At 40.5% G+C, this 25,497-nt stretch overlaps 1 protein-coding gene across 3 annotated transcripts in view; it reads right to left on the bottom strand.

Annotated features, from left to right (window-relative positions):
- Window positions 1-3,076: 3,076 nt before the first annotated feature.
- The window catches only part of homer2 (homer scaffold protein 2), a 34,655-nt gene continuing 12,234 nt past the window's right edge, over window positions 3,077-25,497 (bottom strand). For 2 of the 3 annotated variants that reach the window (XM_026164035.2, XM_026164017.2), the window contains exons 2-9: window positions 24,944-25,100; window positions 14,409-14,540; window positions 13,758-13,850; window positions 12,898-13,040; window positions 8,940-9,096; window positions 8,334-8,444; window positions 6,540-6,620; window positions 3,077-5,006 (exon numbers count right to left, since the gene is read on the bottom strand). In XM_026164035.2, coding sequence (XP_026019820.1) covers window positions 4,818-5,006; window positions 6,540-6,620; window positions 8,334-8,444; window positions 8,940-9,096; window positions 12,898-13,040; window positions 13,758-13,850; window positions 14,409-14,540; window positions 24,944-25,100 — 1,063 coding nt within the window. In that variant the 3' untranslated portion in view covers window positions 3,077-4,817. The remainder of the gene's footprint in view (window positions 5,007-6,539; window positions 6,621-8,333; window positions 8,445-8,939; window positions 9,097-12,897; window positions 13,041-13,757; window positions 13,851-14,408; window positions 14,541-24,943; window positions 25,101-25,497) is intronic. The other variant, XM_026164026.2, reaches the window with a different exon arrangement.

Raw genomic sequence — 25,497 nt, forward strand, 5'->3', positions numbered from 1 at the left:
CGTTGGCGTTCCTTTTTCCCTCCACTTTCATTCAAATACATTCATCTGAGCTCTTTGCCACTTGCTTTGCTCACACTGGTCCCCGATCTCCAAAGTCTTACCTGTGCCCAGGCCCTCATTCTTTAAACAAAGTCACATCAGACCTGCACCGGTGAACCCCTGGCGAGTGGGCTTTGGTGGATGAAGCCCACAGTGATGAGTCACGAAGTAATGTCCATCCTGGCAGCGCTCGCTCTCACACATCGGTCTCCTGCAGTGACAGCTCAGACATCCCCAGCCAGCTGCGATTGAGTTTATTCAGCTCTGCGTACTTAAGAGAAGCCACCGTTTTTGCGGGGCTGCTGTCAGTCTGTGTGCAATCTGTTTGCAACATCCACGCGATTCAGGTGGAGACGGGTCACGCACCTCGGGGTGGGAGGGAAGGCGCACACGGGGGTATTTAGACGAACACCTCCATCCAGTATAAACAGAAATTTCAGCAGCCTGTTACTATGGCAACAAGAAGTGTCAGCGGTAGTGGCCTGCAGTGCCATATCGCTCTCTTGCTCGCTCTCTCGCTCACATGTACAGAGCAGCATAGTCTCTTGATGTTTCACCAACTCGCCCACTTGTCACCAGTCACACAATGAGAGCTGAGAGTCAGACAGCGATGACAGCAGAGAGAACGAGAGGCCGTTTTTGCTCTACCAGAATCGATTGGGAGCGAGGCTGAAAGTTGAGGAGCAGAAGTACAATTTTTTTTTCAAATTGGTATTTAAGCCCTAATTGTGTGTAATGAGATCCAGAGTTGAAACTTTAAAGCAGTGCTGACATTTAGCAGATCATTATCAGTATGCGTGTCAGATATATGGTCAAAATGGCGACCTGCTGGTGGCGCCAAACAAAAAGACTTAAGGGTGACTTAGGTGAGAAGGGTTCATCCTAAGGTGGGCATGAATATCTACCCAGATTTCCTGCTTTCATGGCGGTCCATTGTGTAGTTTGTTACTCTGGCTGACAGTGTTCAGGTGTTCAGTAAGGCTGCAAACAGTCTGGGAACCTATCTGCTGACCTCAAGGACATTCATGTGTATTCATGTGACATTAATTAAAAAATAAATTGTTCATAAAATTAGTAAAATAGTAAAAAATGTTCACCACACCATTTTTTTGTTTAACTTAATATACATTTGCTGACCACTTTGTTGGGTACACCTGTTCAACTTCTCATTATTACAAATACTGTATCTAATTGGCCAGTCGCATGGTAGCAGCTCAAAGCCTTTAGACATCCAGACATGACCAGGTCGGCCTGGTGAAGTTCACCCTGAGCCTCAGAATGAAGAAGAAAGTGACTTTGAAAGTAGCACTCTTGTACGGCCATCTCTCGGGTTTACAGAGGATGGTGTTAAAAAAAGACAAAGTGCTGAAATCATGAGCGACAGTTCTCTTGGCAAAAATGCCTCAGCAGCTGAAGACCACACCAGGCGCAACAACTACCAGCTGAGAACAGAAACGGAGGCTACAGTTCACACAGGGTCACTAAAACTTGACGACAGGAAATTAGAAAAATGTTGCTTGTTCCGATGAGTCTCGATTTCTGCAGCAAAATTCTCATGGAGTCCGAATTTAACAAACGCCTCCTATCAGTGGGTCAAGGTAGTGGTGTAAATCCCTCAGTACCAGATGAATATTGTGTACCCATCTTCTGATGGCTACTTCTAGCAAGATAATGTGCCATATCAATAAGCGCAAATCATCTCAAACTGTTTTTTTGAACAAAATGAGTTTACTGTGCCCGAATGGCCTCCACAGTCACCAGATTTTGCTCCAGCAGAGCACCGTTGAGATGTTGTGGAACATCATGGATGTGCAGCCGGCAAATCTGTGTGATGGTGTCAACTCAATATGCAGCAAAATATCTGAGGAATGTTTCCAGTACCTTGTTGAATCGGTTCCATGAAGAATGAAGTCAGTTTTGAAGGTCCAACCTGGTAACGTGTCTGTTACGGTGTTTCCACAGCTGTCTGAACTTTACTAAACTCTGAACCAAAAACAATTCTAAAAATGAGGAGTCTCCATATCGGAGTCTCTCATTTAAATAATGTCATTGTTGGTTGATATTCAGTTGTAGCAGTTTTCTCTTTTTTGAATCACTCAAATGTCTTTGGATTCTGCACTGTTGGCTGCACAAAAGACGTCTTTTCAAAACGTCTCAGATTTGACTTTTTTTTCCTTTTACATTTCATATAATAAACAAAGTGATTCATCAAAAAAGTCCGAGTAATTTGCAGTGAAAATCATAGCTGCATTCCTACAGCAGTTAATTTCCAATTGACTGAATTAATTGGTCAATTATCCCATCATTTTAACACTAAATTGGTGCTTAAACTGCGTATTGATTAATTTCCCCCTTGTAAACCAGCTGATCTCTGAAGGTGAAAACAAATTAGACTCTAAATGGGAGTCCAGTTTCCAAGGGTCTGATTGTTTTTTTTTCTTGTTTTTTTAAATCAACCAAGTAAAACTGGTACATCCCTCAGTCCATCATTCACACAGTTATTTACACAAGAAAAATAAAAGTCAGTAGGATTAAGTTACCAAGGCAACCTGTCCTCTGATCCACTACTGCAGTTATTTTCTCTGAGCTCGGAGGACGTTTTAAGGTGTTTTCCATCAGTCCTCAAACCAGCTTTTATCTTTATGTGCTTTATTTGTTCTAATCTCAGAAATTGATACATCATTGACTGATTGAATCCCACCTCATCTGCTTTGCTTATGCGTGGATTACAGCTATATTTAGTGGTATGTAAATCGTGCGGTGGCGGAGCTTCTGTGCTCGACGGGACTCAGCTCTGGCACTGTAGGTTCATTCCACCTCCTCTGTGCTTCTCGTCCAGGAAAAATGCCTAAAGACTTATAAAATGTCAGGCAGCGTGTTTGTAAGCTTTTCTTTTTTCTTTTTTTTAAAGTTTCCTACACAGAACCCACAGCACTAATATGCAGCTAAGTAGGTATTAGGGAAACTTCCCATCTTCTCTCTGTGGAGCCCTTTCCATAAAATGTATCCCCCTACAGAAAAGACACTAAGTCAGCAGTGTAATTAAACTAAATTTTACCAATTGTCAGTTCTATTGTACAATATTGAACAGGAATCACAAAAGTGCACAAGAGGCATCGGTTCAAAAGGAAGGATCATACATCGTGTTATCCAGATTCAGGTGAGTTACAAACAGGAGGGCAAAACAGAAAGAGAAAAAAGCGAGAAAAAAAAATCCCTTCATTCGATATCTCAACTTTAAGACAAGATTGAAACTGATGAAAAATAAAAACTTAGTACCGGTATTACAGAGTAAATATGTCACTACAACATGTGCCTTTGATTTCAAATGGAGCAAGTTTCAAGATGGACTTCCTAGAAGCAGCTGTGGCACCATCCTGAAAACCTCCTGACTTCTTTAATATGTTATCGTACACCTGTGGAGACATTAGGTTAAGGTTGATTTACTTCTTACGTTCTAGAAATGGTCGTTGTAGAGAGGCACCAAAAATAAATAAATGCATAAAACATCCCTCTCCCCTTGCAAAAAAACAAAACAAAACAACATTTTGACAAGTTTTTAGTGAAAAGCCCCATGCCATCTAAAGTGAAGTACACTTTCACATCATCCACCCATCGAGCAGCACCGAGTCCCCTCACCCAAAAATAACCACCACCATAACAAAAACTGAGTGTGTAGGAAGCACATCGAGAGCCTTGGAGACATCTTTGTTCTGCAAATGAGCAATACTACTGCGCGCACACACAAAGTCCTTTAAACACTACACTCATGGCTATACGGGGTTCCCAATATTATTCTGGCTGTTCTGGAAGGAAAGCTCCCGGGAAAATTTTTTCCTTCTTTAATCTAATCAAAAAAGTGTTTACATAAAAGAGAGTTGATAAAGTCAGCTGAGGGCTCTTATTTTTAATTTATTTATTTATTTTTAAACATGGCTTTCATCATTTACGTTTCTCATCTCATTAACATCCTCGGGGTGTGCATGCTTGTCTCCTTTTTCATCTCAGTTTATTAGCAAGAATTTTAATGCATCTTCAGGTTTCCTCAACAAGAAAAAAGAAAAGTTGTTATTATGGTGATGGTCATCGATTGGCCAGTTCTCCTCACCAGGTAGGTTTAAGCTCACCTGGAGGCACTTTGTGTCACGGCCATTTGTCACATATGTGCATATAATCTAATAAGTACAAACTGTCTTCCAACACACCTGAGATAGAAGAGAGGCAACAGCGAGGACAGCCTGTACAAAGATTTCATCTTTAATTCTCGAGCGGGACACAAAGATTAACACCAATTATTACTTGAGTGATGCTGAGCAGCATTGTCTCTGTTGTTCATTTTAGCCCTTTAAGTCCCCTCCTCTACTCTAAGCTCAGACTTCCTTGTGCAGAAGTGCTGCCTTCAGGAAAAAAAACAAAACAGAAGAAAGACAGATGGACAGAATCTAAGAACCCACCACCGGCTTTTTAAACCTGTTTTTCCCCCACAGAAACGGTTAAGTAAGCTCAAAGTGTGACTCTTGATTTAGTTTTGCAATGCCAGCACACGAAATCGAGCCATTTGGTGGAGTGCACTGGCCTTCCTCCCTCCTTTTAGTCTGCCAGTCTCTCTCTCCCTCTCTCAAAAACATCTTTCTCACAAGGTAGTGTTTATTAGAAGCCAAAGCTGAATTGTGTCTGTGTGGACGTCACCTTGGGGGAATAGGTGCCACACAGTTTCTGCCCTGTAGTGAATCCTTCGTACCTGACCTCCGACCCTTTTAGCTCAGTGCTACTTTTCCTCAGTTATCAGCACCCAGCTTAGACAGCCCCTGCCTGAACTCTTGCAGCTCATCTAGCTTTCCATCTAGAACATCCATCAACTTCTTCAGCTCGATCTTCATGTTTCCTTGCTTTTGTCGGCTGTCGTCTATGTCCAGCTGAAGACCCTCTATTCTCCCCTCCAGCTCCTTGTTTCTTGTCTCTGCAGCCTGTGGAAAGATGTCGGGAAAACATTAACGTTAACATTTGATGTATCAGCACAGCTGGTTTGTTGTGTGTGTTTGAGCTGAAATGAGCAAGAGCTTTTTCACTTGCAGTAACAAACAAAAGCCTTCCCATGTTGCATGTGCAGCTACACAAAGAGAGAGATCCACTTGCTGTAGGTTGGGACGGGAAAACATTTATGTGAAAGAAACGTGTTTGCATATGTGAATGGGACATGAAAGTGAATCTTTCAGACTAACAGGCAACACGAGTGACATGTTAATAATGCTGAAGATAGCAATGAAGGGAGGGATTTAAAATAGGAGTGCTAAAAGGGTGTTGCGCCTGCATGACTATGTTCCAGCTGACTCCTGAAACCTGATCTCCATGAGGGCTGTCATCTTTAAATAGAGGGCAGCCGTAACCACAAACACAGGGGTAGAATAGGTAGACTTTTTTTTTTTTTTTTTTTTTAAAAAGCATCAACTCTGCACCAGCAAAGATAATTTTTTACAGCATTTCTGTCTAAATTGAGTCAAATTCAGCTTTAGGCTCCATAGTTGGACAAAAGGTATTGGAGAAACCCCATCGTCTATGCCTCTTCTCAGTTTGGATAACTGGTTAGATAAACTCCGGCTTGAGCCATTTTTGCTGTCTTTCACCCAGCTGGCTGCTGCAGAGACAAACCATGCCGTCGAGCGTTGTAAAGCACAAGAACTTCAGGCATGCCACTGTTGGTTTTATTCATCACTCCATGCCCAGATTGAAATGGCAGCACATGCACTGACAGCTTGGACGATAAAAATCCCGATCTGAGTCAGTCAGCACAGGGCGACATGAGCGTCAGTATCAATGCAGCTCATGTCAGACTTGGCACTAACAGGACACACGGTGATCCAAAGAGCCTGGCTCTTCTAGTTCTACAGAAAGTCTGATATTATTCAGCGAGGAGTCAGCTTTGAAGAACAGGTGCCCTTTGTTACAAAGAAGACGTGAGGCTTCTCACAGGCACAACCCACACACCTACAGAAATGTTATAAGAGCTGATCATTAAAGCTTTGAGCAGAACTCTCAAACTACTTCAGCTGTTTTTATAGCAAAAACAGATCAAATCTGCACCAGCAGGAAACTAATAAGCTGTGACAGAGACATATCTCTGTTCCACTGAAGAGGGAGAAAAAAAAAGAAAAAAAAGAACCCTTTTCAAAGAGGCAATAATCCTCTCTGCGTTGTACTGGGGACGGACCTTTATTATTAGATACAGTAACGACGACAATGTGCGTTAGTGAGACACGTGATAGGAATGTTGTGTCACCAGCCCTCAGGCAGAATGATGAATAGCAACTCTTATTGTCTACCTTCATCTGAAAGCGCTGCTTACGCCTCAGAGCCCGAGTGTTAGCTCGCTGTGATAGCCATTGTGTCCTCACGTGTGTGTTAGGTCTAGACAACTCTCAGCCTGGTCTCTGTACTCTGCAGTAAATCACACCTGAGGGGGGGTAAAAACTAGGGCTTGTGCCGGGTGCTTTTGAACGTACCTGCAGTTTCGAAGTGATGCTCTCACACTCCGACATGAGCTGAGGGATTATCTCTGCCTGCTTCCTCAAGTTCTCCAGCTCCTGGGAATAATGTTAATAATAAAAAAATGTAAAATCCAGCGATTCCGATGTCAGTCAGGGTCTTAGGAACAATCTAAGTTATTTAGCTGAAGGACCTTTGAAATTTAAAATAAATCATTCTTAATTGCTTTTTTGTATAAAAGTATGTAGATAGACTGACAAGAACAGCACCCAGATAAAACGGGACATTTAAGCCAGTAATTAACTGCTTGCCAAGAAAAGAAGAAAAAAAAAGTGTGATGCCCAGCATAAACCCTGGAACATAATTACAGTCATGATTTTATGTCAGTGTTAATTAAGGTGCACCATCCTTTGTAAATAAGCCAACCAGGAAAAATGAAAAAAGGTCAAAGTGGTACAAAGAAGGCAAAAAGGACATCAAGATCAAGAGATAGCCTTGTGATCATGCCTCCGTCTCCTTCTCAGGTAAACATCTCAGTTACTGCTCTGAAAACCTCCTCCCTGCTTTAAGCAAAACACTATGCGGCTTCATGGCATCTGTTACCGCTTCGAGCACATTTTCGCCAAGTAATAATTGCTTGAGTCTTTGTAGTTACCTGCAGCGGCTTTGTTCTGTTAGTTCACTGCTGGCCAGCACAGGGGTCACAGCAGTCAACTCTTAATAATTCATAGGCACACTTTTAAGTTTGAGGCGATGAGGATGTGGATTTCTAGACAGGGAGGGGGTGAGTCACTGTGCAGGTGAGCCTCTGTGGGCCGCCTGCGGCAGCAATGTTGTGCACACAAGGAGACTTTCTCTGCAGACCCCATGGTCGGTGTTCACAGCGTTATGGAGGATACACAAGAAAGGCAAAGCCGAGCTCCCAAAGGATGCCATTCTTTGCTCATCATCTTTCAAATTCAGCTCCAGCTCTTTGAACTACTTCCCTTCCTCTTGTTGTGTAAAATATATACCGCCTTCGAAGGAATGATTTATACGTTCTATTAATACTCTGGCCGCCATGTGGTAAACTAGAATATCCCAGACACTCTTTACCTCAGGCGATCTGAATGGGACACAGTAAAGCTGTTATTGCCACTGAATTGAAAGAGAGGGCATTGCACTATATGAGACAGATGCACAGATGACCCCAAACCAGAAGTATATAAAAATGCATACATATCCTACTTATGGTTTTCACACGTTACTGATTGCGTCTCCCTTTCTTGGCATCGACAGGGAGACGCAGTCGCTGATGAAAAGGGCAGCAAGACTCTTAGATTGGCAGAAGTCAGTTCTAATTTGTCTGCGGTCAGAAAACGGCATCTAACCAGCAATAAGCAAAGGTTAAAATGCCGCGTGGTCGCACAGAGTTCATCCTCATTAGAAAGAACAGCGCCATTAGGCCGTGCTGAGCTGACAGTCGGCTAGTTTGGATTATGGATGATTAATGTAGGAGACACAAGGTGGTTTCTTTCAGGTTTGACTAGAGTGGATTAATTTTTAATTTTTTTAACAGTACAAAAAAACCCAAAACAGTTTGATCAATCAAATTGAGACAACGGGGCAATATAAAGAGCTGTCTGGGATTAAAATTGGAAAAAAAATAAAATAAAATAAAAATAAATCCACACAAAACCCAAAGCAGAATCTAACATTTCCTATTGAGGCCTAATCACTTCCTCGGGGAAATAAAAAGGCACTAGAACTAGTTTGTAAAACAAACTCTCCATTGCAGCTCTGCAGACCGACCATTGTGATGCACGTCTCACCTGCTCCTTGTCCTGTAGCTCAGCCTCCAGCTCCTTTACCCTCACGGTCAGCTGGGCGTTTTTCTGTCTCTCTTGATTGGCTTCATTGCACTGGGCTTCTAGTTCAGCAATCTAAAATACAGAGGGGGGGGGGGGGGGGGGGGGGGAGTTAAAAGAAAAATTAGGCATTTTTCTTAAGCTAATCAGATTTTTTTTAACATATTCCTCCTTGTTAAGCGGAAGCCTGGATTTGTTGTAGAGTATAATGGCAATTTCAAAACTGATACCAACAATTAAAAAAAGGAAGGGTTAGAGAATAACACTGGTACCACACCAGCCCAGCTGCAGAAACAGCCCACGTTGATTATGAAACTAAAATGATTCTATTTTTAGCAGACTGAGACTGCAGGCAACACAGAAGCTAATGAAATGTACAGTACCTACAGTGTTTTGCTCTGTACAGATTTTGACCAAACCCGTGGCAGAGAACTCTGTGTGTGCAGTTTGTGATAGAGTTTTCTTCTTTTAAAGCAGCGGAAACGGTTTATCAAACCTGTCACTTTTTCCTCAATCAATGGGCTAGTCTACATTGTTCAACTTCCCCGTAGGAGTGCATGAGTGTATTACCTTGTTCCTGAGCGTGTCACTCTCCTCCTTGCAGGCACTAAGCTGTTTCTTCCAGCTCTCTACATTAGCTGAAGACTCCTGCAGTGCATCCACCAGCCTGGCATTATTTTCTCTTAAAGTCTGAAGCTCTGTTTCCCACTTCTTGGCGTTGGTGTTGCTGTCAGACAGGAGCGACAGAAAGAGATCCAGCAGGAGAGTTATTAATGGAAGTAAAATTTTATTTCAACCACTCCGTTTTGAAAAGCTTGAGTGCCAACACGGAACATATTCTACAAACTCCTTCCAGACACATCTACTTAATTAGTATTGCTGCACATTACGCTGTTGAGAGATGTTTAGACCACAATAAAAAAAAGAAACAAAAATTTAAGCTAGAAGTAGATAAAATTCCCCCAAAATCCAACAAACTGGCACCAGCATGTGATTTGTTATCTTTCATATCACAGTGAGTGTATTCCTATCTTATCGATAAGGATGGGGAGATATGTGATGTATATTTAGTATGCATCACTGTCCCCACTTCCTTATGCATGGCTGGGTTGAAGTGTTTTGCTCTATCATCAAATGTGGACAGACTGGCATCGCAGCATTCTGCAGTCCTCTGCTGTTTCACTGCTGTGACACTCTCCAACAAAAACAAAATCCAACAGTTCTGTGAATGCATGGGAAAATGCACACAGAGAGACAATTTTACATCCAGAAGCTAGAGATATTTAGATGCCCTTATATGAAGTGAAGCGCTTCCTTCAGCAACTGTTTCATATCAGTGTTGTATTAAATTCTCAATTATGACTTTTTGATTTTGTAGGTTTGTTTATTAGGATAATTCCTGAAAAGAGCTCTGCAATCAAAATTTGGACTTTATTAGTTTACCAAAGGAATTTTAATAAGTGAACTGGTCAAGATAACCTCAGATTCTTTAGATATACAAAGGGAGCACTGTAGAGTGACATTTATGCAGTGTGGTTGTTGTTCTCAGCTGGTGCTTTGAGAAAAAAAAAACATTAAAAAGAAACAAAACAAGTCAGAAAATAATAATCCATGCATTTACTTTAGTTTTTTATAATTATTTTATAGTTTCATCTTAACGATTTAGCACAAGTACAAACATTTGTTACAAAGCAAACATACAGTGGGGCAAAAAAGTATTTAGTCAGCCACCGATTGTGCAAGTTCCCCCACCTAAAATGATGACAGAGGTCAGTAATTTGCACCAGAGGTACACTTCAACTGTGAGAGACAGAATGTGAAAAAAAAAATCCATGAATCCACATGGTAGGATTTGTAAAGAATTTATTCGTAAATCAGGGTGGAAAATAAGTATTTGGTCAATAACAAAAATACAACTCAATACTTTGTAACATAACCTTTGTTGGCAATAACAGAGGTCAAACGTTTACTATAGGTCTTTACCAGGTTTGCACACACAGTAGCTGGTATTTTGGCCCATTCCTCCATGCAGATCTTCTCGAGAGCAGTGATGTTTTGGGGCTGTCGCCGAGCAACACGGACTTTCAACTCCCGCCACAGATTTTCTATGGGGTTGAGGTCTGGAGACTGGCTAGGCCACTCCAGGACTTTCAAATGCTTCTTACGGAGCCACTCCTTTGTTGCCCGGGCGGTGTGTTTTGGATCATTGTCATGTTGGAAGACCCAGCCTCGTTTCATCTTCAAAGTTCTCACTGATGGAAGGAGGTTTTGGCTCAAAATCTCACGATACATGGCCCCATTCATTCTGTCCTTAACACGGATCAGTCGTCCTGTCCCCTTGGCAGAAAAACAGCCCCATAGCATGATGTTTCCATCCCCATGCTTCACAGTAGGTATGGTGTTCTTGTGATGCAACTCAGTATTCTTCTTCCTCCAAACACGACGAGTTGAGTTTATACCAAAAAGTTCTACTTTGGTTTCATCTGACCACATGACATTCTCCCAATCCTCTGCTGTATCATCCATGTGCTCTCTGGCAAACTTCAGACGGGCCTGGACATGCACTGGCTTCAGCAGCGGAACACGTCTGGCACTGCGGGATTTGATTCCCTGCCGTTGTAGTGTGTTATTGATGGTGACCTTTGTTACTTTGGTCCCAGCTCTCTGCAGGTCATTCACCAGGTCCCCCCGTGTGGTTCTGGGATCTTTGCTCACCGTTCTCATGATCATTTTGACCCCACGGGATGAGATCTTGCGTGGAGCCCCAGATCGAGGGAGATTATCAGTGGTCTTGTATGTCTTCCATTTTCTGATGATTGCTCCCACAGTTGATTTTTTCACACCAAGCTGCTTGCCTATTGTAGATTCACTCTTCCCAGTCTGGTGCAGGTCTACAATACTTTTCCTGGTGTCCTTCGAAAGCTCTTTGGTCTTGGCCATGGCGGAGTTTGGAGTCTGACTGTTTGAGGCTGTGGACAGGTGTCTTTTATACAGATGATGAGTTCAAACAGGTGCCATTCATACAGGTAACGAGTGGGGGACAGAAAAGCTTCTTACAGAAGACGTTACAGGTCTGTGAGAGCCAGAGATTTTCCTTGTTTGAGGTGACCAAATACTTATTTTCCACCCTAATTTACGAATAAATTCTTTACAAATCCTACCATGTGAATTCATGAATTTTTTTTTCACATTCTGTCTCTCACAGTTGAAGTGTACCTCTGGTGCAAATTACTGACCTCTGTCATCATTTTAAGTGGGGGAACTTGCACAATCGGTGGCTGACTAAATACTTTTTTTGCCCCACTGTATATGCCAAGAACGGCACCGCTATAGTTCAGCTGGTTAGGCAGGTTAAGCAGGAAAGGCTGCAGTGGCCTTTGTGTAATTAGTACCAACTTGCAGTGACTTTTTCAACTTTGTCAGTTTCTTTCTAGGGAAATTAATGAGAACTACAAGATCTGTAAAAATGAATTGTTATCCACACCACTCATGCAAATGTTAATGTAGTTCTTACTTTTTTTAGGGGTCTGTTGCTGCCAGTAAAAATTTGCAATCCCCTCCAGTCCACCCGCACATCTGGATCAAATAAATCCAATATGATATGGGATTTCATTTTATTATTATTTTTTCCCCCAATTTCCTCACTGTGGTTTTAATTGACTCTGATGGCCCGGGGCCCAGGGTCATTTTAATCTCATCTGGAATCACATCTGGCATTTCATGCAATTACCAATTTGTACACTCTACATCTGGATTATAAAGCCCAAATAACCAAACGGTGGACTGGAGGAGCATCACTCTTTGGATTATATGCTTTCTGAGCCCTTTTGGAGTCATTACTGCTTTAAGTAACAGCAATAAAATAAAGAGAGAGAACATACGAGCACAGTTTAATATGCATGAGTGTGATCAAGAGCTGATATGATCTGGATTGGGTTTACACACTTGCATGCTTGTAATATAGTAGTTTATATGTATAATATAATAAATATTGAGCAAGCTGTTCGATTGGACGAGTGTCATGCCATAATTATGCAGTACCTGTCTCACTGAAGTGTGTCCAATCTGCTTATTTTACATTCAAACAGCCAGATTTCAAACACCTGTGTGGTTTCTGTTTGATGCCACAGGAAAAGTTTATACAGCACTTGCATCAGCAGCAGCAGCTGCAGGCCAAGCAGTGTGTGAATTTTTATTACTTTTTATTTATTTGGTTGTGATGAAACAGTTGCAGAGAAGTAAAATCAGTTATAAAGTATGTGTTTTAGTTGGTTTGCATCATCACACAGTATGAAAGTTCTTGTTTGAACCAGCTGTTTCCAATTCGATTTTTCTATTTTTATTCTTTTTTTAAAAACTGAAAAAAGAAAATTGTTGGAAAATGTGTTTTCATTTGGTGAATACAAATTTAAATATAAGCACTTTGATGCAGCCCGGGATGTGAATCTTGAGACTGATATTTAGTAGATTTGAAACAGGATTTAATCACATATGATTTCACATTAAGTTGATGAAATAAAAATCTTACCTCTGCTCTACTGCACTCTTGAGACGTTCATTCTCACTCTGTAGGAGAGCAGCCTCCGGACCGACGTGAGAGATTTTCTCATCATCTGTCCCATTAATGCTGGATGCCTGGTTGGTTGAGGGTGTATCACGACCAGATTCCGACTGAGAAATTGAGGGAAACTTTTGTTTCAAAGCAGGTTTTAAGGAGGCCTGTGGTTAACATGCAGCCACCTAAAAGGGTCTCATGGGTTAAAAGACAGAACTCTATCTCAGAAATCCTGCTCTCTGAAAAAGGGCCCTAGGCTTCTTTTGGCAAAACACCCTGAAGACGTCAGCTATGACAGCCAAGGGTTGAGGGTAAATGCTTGCCAGTATCTATCATGTCATATGGGCCAGAAGCTTTGTGTGCTTCAGGGCTGATCCTTAGCACCTGGAGCCAGAGCGAGTAGAAAGCAGGCATGTTAGTTGTGGGTGACTGTGGCATGAACCACTAACTATCATTATCATTTATGTAGATCTGAGCAAATTTACTGTCACTGTTTATAGCTTCCTTATCCTCTAAGTTACTATTGTGCCTGCAAGGTAGTAAGGACGATCTTTGACCTCTTATTCATGACGGCTCACACTACTCCACGATTCCGTTGTAATATTTAAACACGAGATCCATTAATATTTGAACATATTTACATACATAATTATGCCAGAAGCCATTTCTAAACACAGAAAGTGTATCATTTGGTGTTTGTGAAATCATTTCTCATTTTCTCTGTGGCCCTGTAAGCTTTCTGGAAGCCAACACACTGACTGTAGATGAAACGGGTGGAAAGCCAAGGAGATGAAATGAATCAGACTTTCATACGGCACAGAGATATTATTTACCTGGGAGTGATTACTCAATGTCTCCACCTTCTCTTGAGATTTGTCCCTTGCTAGCTTAGCCTGTTCTTTTACCTCCTGGAACTTCTCAGCAAACTGAAAGTACAAGAAGATATGTCAGGAAGCTGTGGTTATTAGTGGCAAGGCGAGGTTCATTTTTAAACATTATCTAAGGATGGTGAGGATCCGCGATACCCTTAAATATATATCTGATCGTTCCAGTTCTCTACCAATTTTAACTGATAACAAAGCTGCACTTTTCCACACTTTGATTTTACCACAGATTCTACTACTATTAATAATAATAATAATAATACTAATAATAATAATAATGATACATCAACAACTACAATAACATTAATAATAAAGAAAAGCTAACCATTTAAAAAAAAAACCAAAAAAAACCAAAACACAGATTCAGTTTAAGCCCTTCAACCTCCAAAGCATGATCCCCTCTTGAAAACAGTTAAGAGCCCCTGATCATAATGTCAGAGAGGCTGACCGTTAGAATAAGGGCTCAGCAGGTTAACTATACAACATTTTAAATTGATTCTGTGATTCTGGATTTTACTTTGAACCAGCAAAGAGAATCAACGAAAGGGGAAATGAGCCATCCATCAGCTTTATGAAGGATCTGCTACAAAAACCTCTCACCTTTGTGAGCTGCTGCTCTGAAGCGAAGCCCAATCCAAACACTGTGTTGGCCCTGCTGTCGGCCCACTGGCCAAACTTCTGTGATGTCTTGGTGAACGTCATGTTGGGTGTGATTGTGCTGTTGATGATGACCTGTTGGGAAATAACACATAGATTTTCTAAGCCTATAAGAGACCATACTGTTATCAATACCGAGTACAGTTAGAGTCATGTGTAATCCTCCCAGCATAGTTCTCAGGTCTTTCTGACACTCCTCATAAAAATAACTGATGTTGGATTTCAGCAGTACAGAGGTTGGAAAATTATGCGTCTCATTCAGCCAAGACATATTACAGAAGCTGTTCCAGCAGCTGCATTCACATAATAAATAGGCCCACCAATTTAATAAAGGACAATCCTCTATTGTAGCTCCATTCACACCAGACTACACCTGTAATATGCTGATGGCTGTATGCCAGTGCCCACACACGGCATATTGGATCATTTTAAAAGAAATAATAAATCATATAAAAAGCAGATTTATAAGCATGTCTCTGAAATATATAGCAGTTATGTGTTCACAGCTTAAAGAGTACTAATCTTTGATTATTGTTAAACCAGAGGGCATACAAGGTTTCCACATTTATAATTTAGGATGCTGAATAGCAAACACTTTGTCAACCCAGAGTTTTAAAGTTTCGACATTGTCGCGTGAATCAAACGTACCATTTTTAATACACTCCAATAACCTGTGTGGGACATTCATGTGTTTCCTTAATGTTTAAAGGGTCACAACAGAAGATGGATTTGCACCTTTGATTCGGCAAAGATTTCACACAGGATGACCTTCCTGATGGAACACTACCATTTATCCAGGATTAATTATCCTAAAGCTTATTAACATCAGGTTTGGTTAAGGATTTATCATACACCAGCAATCAGGTTGAGCTATTTGCAAAAGTCTTTATTGCATATTCAGCTCCACGCAAAAGACCTCCACTACTTTGTGATACTGATTTAAATAAAATAGTTGCAGACCGCTGCCTCTCTCAACTCACTCGTTTCATTCCCCAGTTACAAATAAAGTTTTGTTCACTAAATAATTTACATGCAAATGTAAAAAGCACACACAAATGGAAAAACACTGACTGCTGACCCGCTAACCTCTAAGCAGTTGAAGTACAGTCTCTATATTTGCCATGGTATCCATTCACCTGTTGTAGCCATGCCGCAACTCAGATGCCAGAAAACATCTGCTGCAGTCTAAAATTGTAACGGGTGCATGTGTCAGTGAAGAAAGCAACACGTGTCTAAACACCATGTCAGCCTGACTTCACCGATTTGTATATCGCATCACAGTTCATATTAGGGCTGGGCCATATTATACCGTTCACGGTAATACCGGTATAATGTTAGGCAACGATAGGAAAATGAAATATCGCGATAGAATGGGAGTAAAACGCGCATGCGCAGTGCCTTTGTTTTCATACGCACATGGCCGATTGTTGAGTGAAACAGATGAACCAGAATTGGTTTGTAAAAATGGTGCAACTTCAGTGATGTGGAACTGGTTTGGTGTTTGTCCGTCAGATACACGACAAAGCACATTTTTTTGCAGAACATGCAAGCGGCCGTTGTTATTGTCATATTTGTCGGACTAAGATGCTCTTAAATCTGGGAGTAATCTGGGTCCTAAACTCCGTATACTTCAGGTCAAACAACACTGCAGCATCACTTAGAGTTAAAAACTGTCTAAATTCTTTCATCTTTAATAAAACGATCAGCATTGCTGCTTTACCAGGTGTAACTATAAAGTTTAACTTCCAGGCATCCATGAAAACAAAAGTTATTACATTTAACGGAGTTAGAAGTTAGCAGGAAGCTAGCGGAAGTTAGCTCGCTAGTTTCGCTAGTTACCTAAGCATGATATAGCACGTTCTGACGGAGAGATTTCTGAAAAAAATCAAACGTGCAGCTCTGCTATCACTTCCAACATAAATGAAGACAGGAAACTAAACAGCAGTGACGTTTGTAGGGTTACTGAAGTTGGGCTAGCTGGTATATAATGATGTGCTACGTGATCGCTAGCGACACAGCTATGTTAGCATAACATAAACAGTGAAGCTGGAGGACGAACACTAACACTTTTCCACTTATAAAAGTTAACGTGAAGGTTCTTCATGGTTAGAGACAAATGCAATCGCATGGCAGGATACTGTAAACGGACCAAACTTCAGTCAGGAGAACAACTGAGATAATCCATCCACAATATGAGGTTAGTCATTAATATACTGCAACAACATGGGAATAGAGCAGCTGCCAGAGAATTCAACATTAATGAATCAATGGTACAGAAGTGGAGGAAGCAAGAAGAATGAGTTTAATAAAGTTTGATTTATCTGACTGCTTTGTTTCGCTTAATGTGCCTTATAATCCCGTGCACCTTATGGTCCGAAAAATGCGTACTGCACACTGCAGTTTAATGTTGCAAAGCACCTCTTTTTAACTTCAGTGGATATTATACATGGTTATGCTCAGGATATGTCAGCCCATTTCTACTGTAAATGCCTTTTGGTTAAACTTTCAGCAAGGAATTTGCATTTGCACTGTTACATTTTTATAAAGCTTTAATGTACATAAAAACCAGCTTCTTGTTTAAGTGAAAATAAATGGAAGGTTGTCTTTTTGCGCTAGTAATGTTGTGGAGTTGTATTTTGTCTCGCATCAATTATATCGTCGGTTATATCGTTATCGCAAATTTTCAAATATATATCGTGATAAATATTTTTGGCCATATCGCCCTGCTCTAGTTCATATAGACAACTCTGATCCTCTGTGATGCTAGATGTGCATGTAAACACAAGCAGCTTTGATTTATTGCTGCATGCACACAAACCCAGTCTCACTACAGAGATATAACAGAACTTAAAACCAGCACACGCAAATTATCCCAACGATTAAGAAACAATAGAAGACAGTCTAATGGCAGAGCAGCCCTTGTTTCATAGCAACATGGCTCTGAATACAGGATCTGAGGATTTAAACTGCTGACAGACTCGTGTCCCATTCTACGCCCCCACTGTCTCCCTCTCCATCTTTTTAGTGGCTGAGGTGTTAAAACTCTTTATACCACATCATTACTGGACACAGCGAGCCAAAAAGCAGAGGAGCCTGAGCGAGCGGAATAAGGATCATTAGTACGCAATTAATGTTTGTCCTCTATTTAGATCAATGCTAATGGCGCCTAGGGAGAAAGATCACAACAGGTGAACAAAAAAAAAGAAAAAAGAAAAAAAGACGACCATCAGGCAACACAGCTAAAGATTACAACTGCAATCTTTGATGCAGGCATCATTCCCACATCAAGGGTTTATAAGGAGACTGGCAATTTACCAAGGCACTGCTAATCTGATCTTAAAAATCATCACTCTTTCAGAGGCTTCTTCAAAACAAAGGTGACCCAATTTCCCCTGAAGTGGAACCTGGGTAAAGCCTGAACAACACTCCTACGTCTCATCTCTAGCAGTGAAGTGAATATTTAACAGGGCTCATAACTCTGGCTCAAAGAGAAGTGTTAAGATAAGATGAAACTTTAATGATCATTGTGGAAAAAGTGGAGTGCTGCTGCGGAATAAAGCGAAAAAAGGAAGGAGTTAGGTAAACACGCAGTAAATGTCTGCAACCAGCGGCGTATAAAATGTGAATTTCCTTTGGAATAATAATCCTCTCTTTTTTATCTCGTGTGTGATGAATGCTTTCAGATAATTCTCAAAATAATTAGGAGAAATTCTGTTTGTTTTGTTTTTTTAAGAGGTAGAAAATTTTTTTTCACTAAATTTAATTTTATTAAACAAAAACATAATGCAAGATAACTCTTGCTATAAGATTTGAAACACAGCATGATGACGTTTATACCACTGAAGCTACACACTACAGGTACAAAGACCTGAACGCAGTCAGTGCTTCTCAAACATTTTACTCCCCGCTAAGTTTTCTTAAAAAATTCATTACCATAAAATTATTTCATAATTAAACGTACAATCGGCATGTGGACTCTTAAATTGCGAGTAATCGGCAGTTCTCTGGGTGAAAATGTAGACTGCTTTGAGGTGAAGACAATATCAATAACCACTTGTTCTAATCAAGGTAAGCAAAAAAACATCTGTGAAAGTACAACAAATCGACCCTTGAAGCAGATGGGCTACAGACTACACCGGATACCACTACTGTCAGCCAAGAACAGGAAACTGAGGCTATAATTTGCTTGGCCTCAGCAAAGTTGGACAATAGATCGATAAATGTCACCTAACCTGATGAGTCTTGACTTCCGCTTCAACGTTCAGATGGTAGGGTGAGAATTTGGTGTAAACATGAAAGCCATCCAGCCTTGGTTCAGGTTGCTGGTGGTTGTGTAATTGTGTGGTGACATATCAACAGATCTTAAACCCACAGAACTTTTGGGATGTCCTGGAACAGGAGATTATCATCACCTGCAGCCTAGGAATCTGCAGCAATTGCATGATGAGGCATTTCTGAAGGCAAGAGGGATTTATTTCTCCCCGTTTTTTTTTTTGTTTTTTTTTTTAAAACCAAAACAACAAAGCAATGTCAAACTATTCCATTATTTTCTGCCATCTTGAATACATCTCATTGCTGTTTTATACTATATATTAATAAAGAAAAACACTGAGACTAATTAAACTACATACCTGTAACTTTATACCTACTGAACTAAAAGTATCTGCAGAGAAAGGCTCAGTCATTGCATTTACAGTATCATCTGTAATGTAACATGGGATACAAAGTTACCCCCACGAGACCTGTGACTGTATGTTTGGCACGCATATGTAAACGACCCAGTGAGCAAGCCAATGAGAGAGTGGGAGGGTGTGACGGAGGAAAGGGAGGGGGTGCAGAGTGACGCTGGCAGCTGTGTGGATGGTGAGCCGGGCTGTGGATCAAGTGGCACAGGAGGCACAGAGTGAAGCTCGGCAAGCTAATGGCCTGAGGGTCAGCTGGAAACTCAGAGACAGCCAGGAGGTTATAAGGGAAAGCTTCCTCGGCCGATTAGGTGTCTGCAGAGTGCACAGAATCTGCAGAGTCAGTGATTAGGAAAGGAGATGTAGAACATGAGAGATCAGTTATCAAGCACCAAATACCAGATGACTTTTTCATGGTTGGAAAAAAAAAAAAAAAAAAAAAAAAAACACCAGCTGAAGTTATCTACTGATAATTAGGACGAACAGGAAGGAATCTTTTTTTCTTAAAAGGACATACAAAAAAATAAAAATCTGAATTATGGTGACAAATGCGCAGTGAGGATAGTCATTATGATGCTGTGGTATATCTGAAACACAGCCAATGATAGGTGAGACAAAGTCTGCCATGTCCTGTCATTAAACCAGAAAGCAAAGTGGAAAAATTGCGATTGCTCATCAGGTAGAGGTGTGATGCAGATGAAAAAATGTTCAGTATTTCTGTATGTCTGCCAACTGCTTTAATGTCCTGATGCATTTCATCTCACCATATATTAAGAACTGCAAAAAAACAAAACACTGTTCCTCGGTGGTGATGACGCAAGTTTGGTTACCTAACACCACTTTTAACTCAACTTAGCAGAATGTATTTTTTTTTTTTACAGTTTTTGTGTGAATTATATTTGTTTTGTACATCTGCTGATGTTTATGACGCAGAAAGTTGAATTAATAAGTCTGCTAGTTCAACATCCCGAATGTAGCTTTTGATCTCTGAGAAAGCCAAGACCTTCACAAGGTCTTTGCAGACCTATAAATCCAGGTGTTGCCTGAATAGAGGGTGTATTTGTACCTTGAGTCACAATAAATACAACACTTCTGTGTATTTATGCTTCAAGTCTTGACAGTTGTCTGATGAAGTGCAGCTTTTTAACTGGCAAAAGTTCAAATGCGTGCTTTTAGATTTATTTATTTTTTTATGTTTCCTGTCCTCGTTTGTTTCCCCTGTTGAAAGAGTCACTGATCTGCAGCTTTGTTTACAATACAGAATTTGCTGATGCTGGGACTTCACACTATAAAAGGTTGGTGCAACTGTGTCATAATCCTTATGGATAATTGTGCTGGGACTGATAACAGCCCAGTGCATTCTCTCTGATGACAGCTGGGCATACAGCACAATATCCAATCGACTAGCTTGACGTACCAGACACTGAAAGGTGGAGTGTGCATATCCCCTAGATCCCCAGGTTTATCGGGGAGGGTGTTAGTTTTTTGTTTTCTTGTTCTTGGATGGAAACAAACATTTATGGCTCACAACTTCAAAAAAAAAGGAAAATTAAAAAAAAAAAATTGTTCCAGCACAATTAACCCTTATTTTTCCACTTTCACAAACAACATGTCACTGGTAGCACTGTAGAATACTTAGCACTTAATAAAATAATTATTTCAGAACCTTCAGGTTTTGGAAATTTTTTTACTCCTTTCTTCCTTGGTATGGGCAAAGCAGCTGAATGCCAACATTTCCCAGCACATTAATGAGCTCTGGCTAGGTAGCAGAATATATATTTGTTTGACAGTTTTGTATTTAACAGTCAAAAGTGACGATTGACAGGAACAGCGAAGAGAAAGGAGGGTATGCCATGCAATGAAGATTGCCCTGGCTTAACAGACATTGTAATGAGCAGACAAAGTGAATGAATACAATGAAATTACTAAATTACACAAGCATTTGATGAATAAAAAGCTCATTTGAATTCTTATTACTGGCGGAGACATGTCTTTTAGCCTACAAGCCAAACTCATAAGCTCATGAGCTTTAACGTTAGTGCTAGAAACTGGCTGTGCCAAAAAAAAAAAAAAGAAAAAAAAAGAAGAAGAAGATACTTAATGAAGTGTCAGAAAGATAAATCTAAAAAGAACTGAGTGTTTTAGGCATTACCTCACAAAGTTATCATACTGGGAATTATTTATAAAGTACAGCTAGATGTGTCCTCACTGTGTTGTCACAGCACTTGGTACATCGTTGCATGAGAAGCACGATGCAGGCTGAGCGACAGTCAAAAGTGCTGATGCGCTCCTCTACTTGCCATATCATCATCAGCCAGTTGCCCAGACATCATAGGTGGATGAATACAAGCTGATGGTCTGTCATAGTTAGTGCGTGCAACAGCACAGAATTCTTCTAGACAGACCTGTCTCCCTTGCAGCAACTGTGCAAACTAGAAACTATATTTAACATCTATTTGACATGACTCAACGTTTCTTCGCTTTTGGTTACTTTGCTCATATCGACATCACTTTGACTCACTTAAATTAAATGGATAGGAGGATAAAATTAAAATCAGCAGGAGTCTGCTCCTTTTAAATTGCGATAACATTTGAGAAATTCCTTTTCCCTGTACCTCGCGTACAGCGGTTCCCTGCAGAGATTTTATGACACATAATGTTCTGTTAAGGTTACAGAGGAGGGAGGAGGAGGAGGACAACAACAAAGATGACAGGAGAGGGAGAGAAGAGAGAGAGCACTCATGGCCTTGAGGAAATAGAGGACAAAATATTGATGCTTTTAGACATGAATAAATAATAGTCCCATTATCTTTCTCACAAATAAAACAGACATGAAGTAGTAGATATAGTTTATCTTTAGTAATCTATTGTCAGCTGTTGTCATCCCTGCAGATCCATAAGTGCTGGCTGATGACATAACACATTAAAGTCTTGCCTCTGTAGCTGTAGGAAGAAAGCTTTCAATGCTTTGAAGCTAGCAGAGCTTGACTCAACAATGCTTTGCTGGAGAAGAGAACCGATGCTTCTTTTACTTAAAATTGTGCTGTGAGGCTTAAACTGCCCAGAAAAGTGAGTTACAATTCTAAGAATGAACACAAGCTCTTTACAGTAGAGCCAGATGGTCAAAAACATACAAAAAGAAAAAACAAAAACAACAAAAAAACATGCTTTGCACTAAGAAGACAGCAGGACATGCTTGCTGTGCAAAAAACTCAACACCGATATGCTGACTTCCTGTGAGAAAGCCACTCATCGCCTGCTGGTAATCTTAACTCCTCAATCCTTTCACCGAAGCAGAGAATTGAAACTATCAACCAATCCAAACATCTGTCAACACACCCACCCTAAAGTGGCTCTGCAGGTAAACTATGTGATTTAAGACTCTGAAATGTGGTTGCCTAACAGTGTCAACAGAGGAATATCGCTGTCCTGAGGCTCCTCTAGCTTTCTACACAGACAGAAAACTGATCGCCATGGAAACGCATAATGTACTTTTTCAGCAAGCAGAGGAAGACTGTGTGAATATGGGATGTAGACAAATTCAAGTGGTGTCCATCATCACTTGTATTATTTAATCTTAGCACTATGCTCACAACTACAAAAAAAAAATCACTATAACACAAGCAAAAGTTGACACTTTCCCCCTGCAGTGTGGCCAGTCTTTAAAAACTCTACCACCCTCAGAGTATGACGACTGTTGGCTTTTTGTTGATGACATGAAATTACAGATAATTGAGTTTAATTGTGACTCCACAGGTCGGCAGCTCTTTGATACTCTTGTTAATCTATTAGAGGGGAAGATTGCTAATATTTCAACTTACATGGCAGTTATTCAAGTTAATGTTATGATTAACATATTTGTTTTGCAAAGCTCCATGTCTGGAAACAGTTTAACTAGGCAGAAGATCCTAGGTAAGCACAGAAATCATCAATGTGTGTCCCATATTCATATTTTTATGTGCTGTGTGTGCTTTTAAATACATTAAATCCATGGAAACAGCTGGCAAATAAAAATGCAGAGCTCACACTTTTTTTTCCTCCCTTAATTGGACAGTCAACACGAACATTTTTATTTTATGAACTGTAACACTGCATTAATTTTAAAAAATATTTTATTAGATGTATGTTTATACAGTTAATGGAAAGTACAACTGTTTAATGGGCAATTCTGAATTTTAAGGTCTCCAATTAACATTGCTATAACAAGTATACACAGTTTAAACTGTAGCAGTACCAAATGCAGCGACAGTATAGAAAGTCTGTTTCAATGTAGTCTATTTATTACATTTAAACTACAGCCAACCTTTACATGACCTCATTTCCACAGGCTCAAAAGTAATTGGACAAACTAAAATAACTTTGAAAAGTCTTTAACATGGTGATGAAAATCCTTTGCAGTCAATGATTACCTGAAGTCTAGAACCCATGCTCGTCACCACATGCTGTGTATGCGCTCTGCCAGGTCTCGACTCTCACTTGTTTGTGGGTGTCTCTGCCTTCAGTTTTGTCTTCAGTAACTCCAAAGTGTGCTCTGATGGTCTGAGATCAGGTGACCAACGTGCACATTGAAAAATATCAAATTTCTTTCCCTTGAGAAACTCTTGGGTTGCTTTCACTGTATGCTTTGGGCCATTATCCTTGTGCACTGTGAAGCACCGTGGGATCAGTTTTGATCTGAGCAGAGAGTACAGCCATGTACACTACAGAGTTCATCCTGCTACTTCTATCAGCAGTCAGATAATTACTAAATACTGCTGAACCAGTTCCACTGGCAGCCATACATGCCCATACTATAACAGTGTGTTTGACAGAATAAGTGTTGTGCGTCAGATCATGTTTCTCTCCTTACCTCATAGATTTCCCTTCCTATCATTCGGGTACGGGTTAAACGCGTCTTCATCTGTCTAAAGATTTTTATTTCAGAATTACGCCAACACGTTTGGAGATCTTCCAGCGAGGTCTAATCTGGTTTCTTTCAGTTGCATCAACAACTCTCACATAGACAGTTCCAGTGAACTGAATGCAAGTTCAATACTTGAATCAACTCCAGAATGCTTAATTTGTCATGGAATAAATGGTGAACAAGCCTGACAAGACATGAAACAACTTGTCAGTCAACTGTTACTTTTGAAACTCTGAAAATGGGGGACTGTGCATAAAATGACTCTAATTACTGAACAGCTAATGCAATGGTTTTGTCAAACCCCTTTTTTAAGCTAAAAGTCTGTACTTCAATCACATCTTGATCATTTGATCATTAAAATCCACCATGGTGATGCACAGAGACAAACCTAGAAAAACTGTGTCACTGTCTGACACTTATGGACCTAACTGCAGGTGTCAGCCAGTCCGGTTAGACAGTTATTTCAGCTTAGCACTACATGAGTAGACTAAACGTTGACGCTTTCTCCATAAAGATGAAGTTTGACCTCAAGCCTCCTGTTACTAGGGCTGCTCCCAGTAAGTAGGCTTTCAAGGTGTAAAGAGTTAATCATACAACAATTCTAACTGCTAAATATTGTGACCTCAAATAGAGCTGATGTCATCTTTTTCTTTGTCATTGTGCAATAAATTTAATATCAAATTATTCAGACAAACGCAGAGGAGTTGCAGGAAACCTTAAACATTGCCATGTTGGACTAACGCTAATCAGTGAGAGCAGCAAATGCAATACTGACATGCTTGGCAGCACCTTTTGTTCAATACTATTAAGTGTTTCTCTCGTTCCATGTCTCCCGAGGGCAGTTATTGATATTGATATTGTTACACAAAGATACAGAATATGCACACACATACCTTGGTTCCATCGACACTGATAATGCGGTAGCTGTTACGCGTGCTGTCATAAAAATAGGAGACAGTGACAGCCTGCTTGCTGGCAGGAACCCAGTTCTTCTTGGTAGTTGGGTCGATTTGGAAGACATGGGCCCTGGTGGTGTAGATCGGCTGCTCCCTGAAGAGCAGAAGACAGAGCAGAGGGACGATATTAGAGGGCGATTGAGATAAGACACAACATGGAACTACAGCTCAAGATAACATCCACTGATAAACGAGCCAAATCTCTCTCACACACAACACACACAAACAGAGCTATAGGGTGAATAAAAGCTTTATCACATAAAGTCTGCAGAGACTGTGTGCTTTGTGTTCAGAAATGCAGAGTCCTGAGAGTCTTAGTGTGGACAGGCAGGTGATAATGTAACACAAACCCTTAATTCTCATGGCAACCCAAAGCCATTAGCACATTAACACCCCCCTTCCCTCTCATAGGTGTCAGTAACACACTAGATGTTTGGACTGTGCACTTTTATGTGTTTAGAGAAAGATTTTTCTAGTGCACCACAGTCAGA

Source organism: Astatotilapia calliptera, chromosome 1 (genome assembly GCF_964374335.1).
Source record: "Astatotilapia calliptera chromosome 1, fAstCal68.1, whole genome shotgun sequence".
NCBI lineage: Eukaryota > Metazoa > Chordata > Actinopteri > Cichliformes > Cichlidae > Astatotilapia > Astatotilapia calliptera.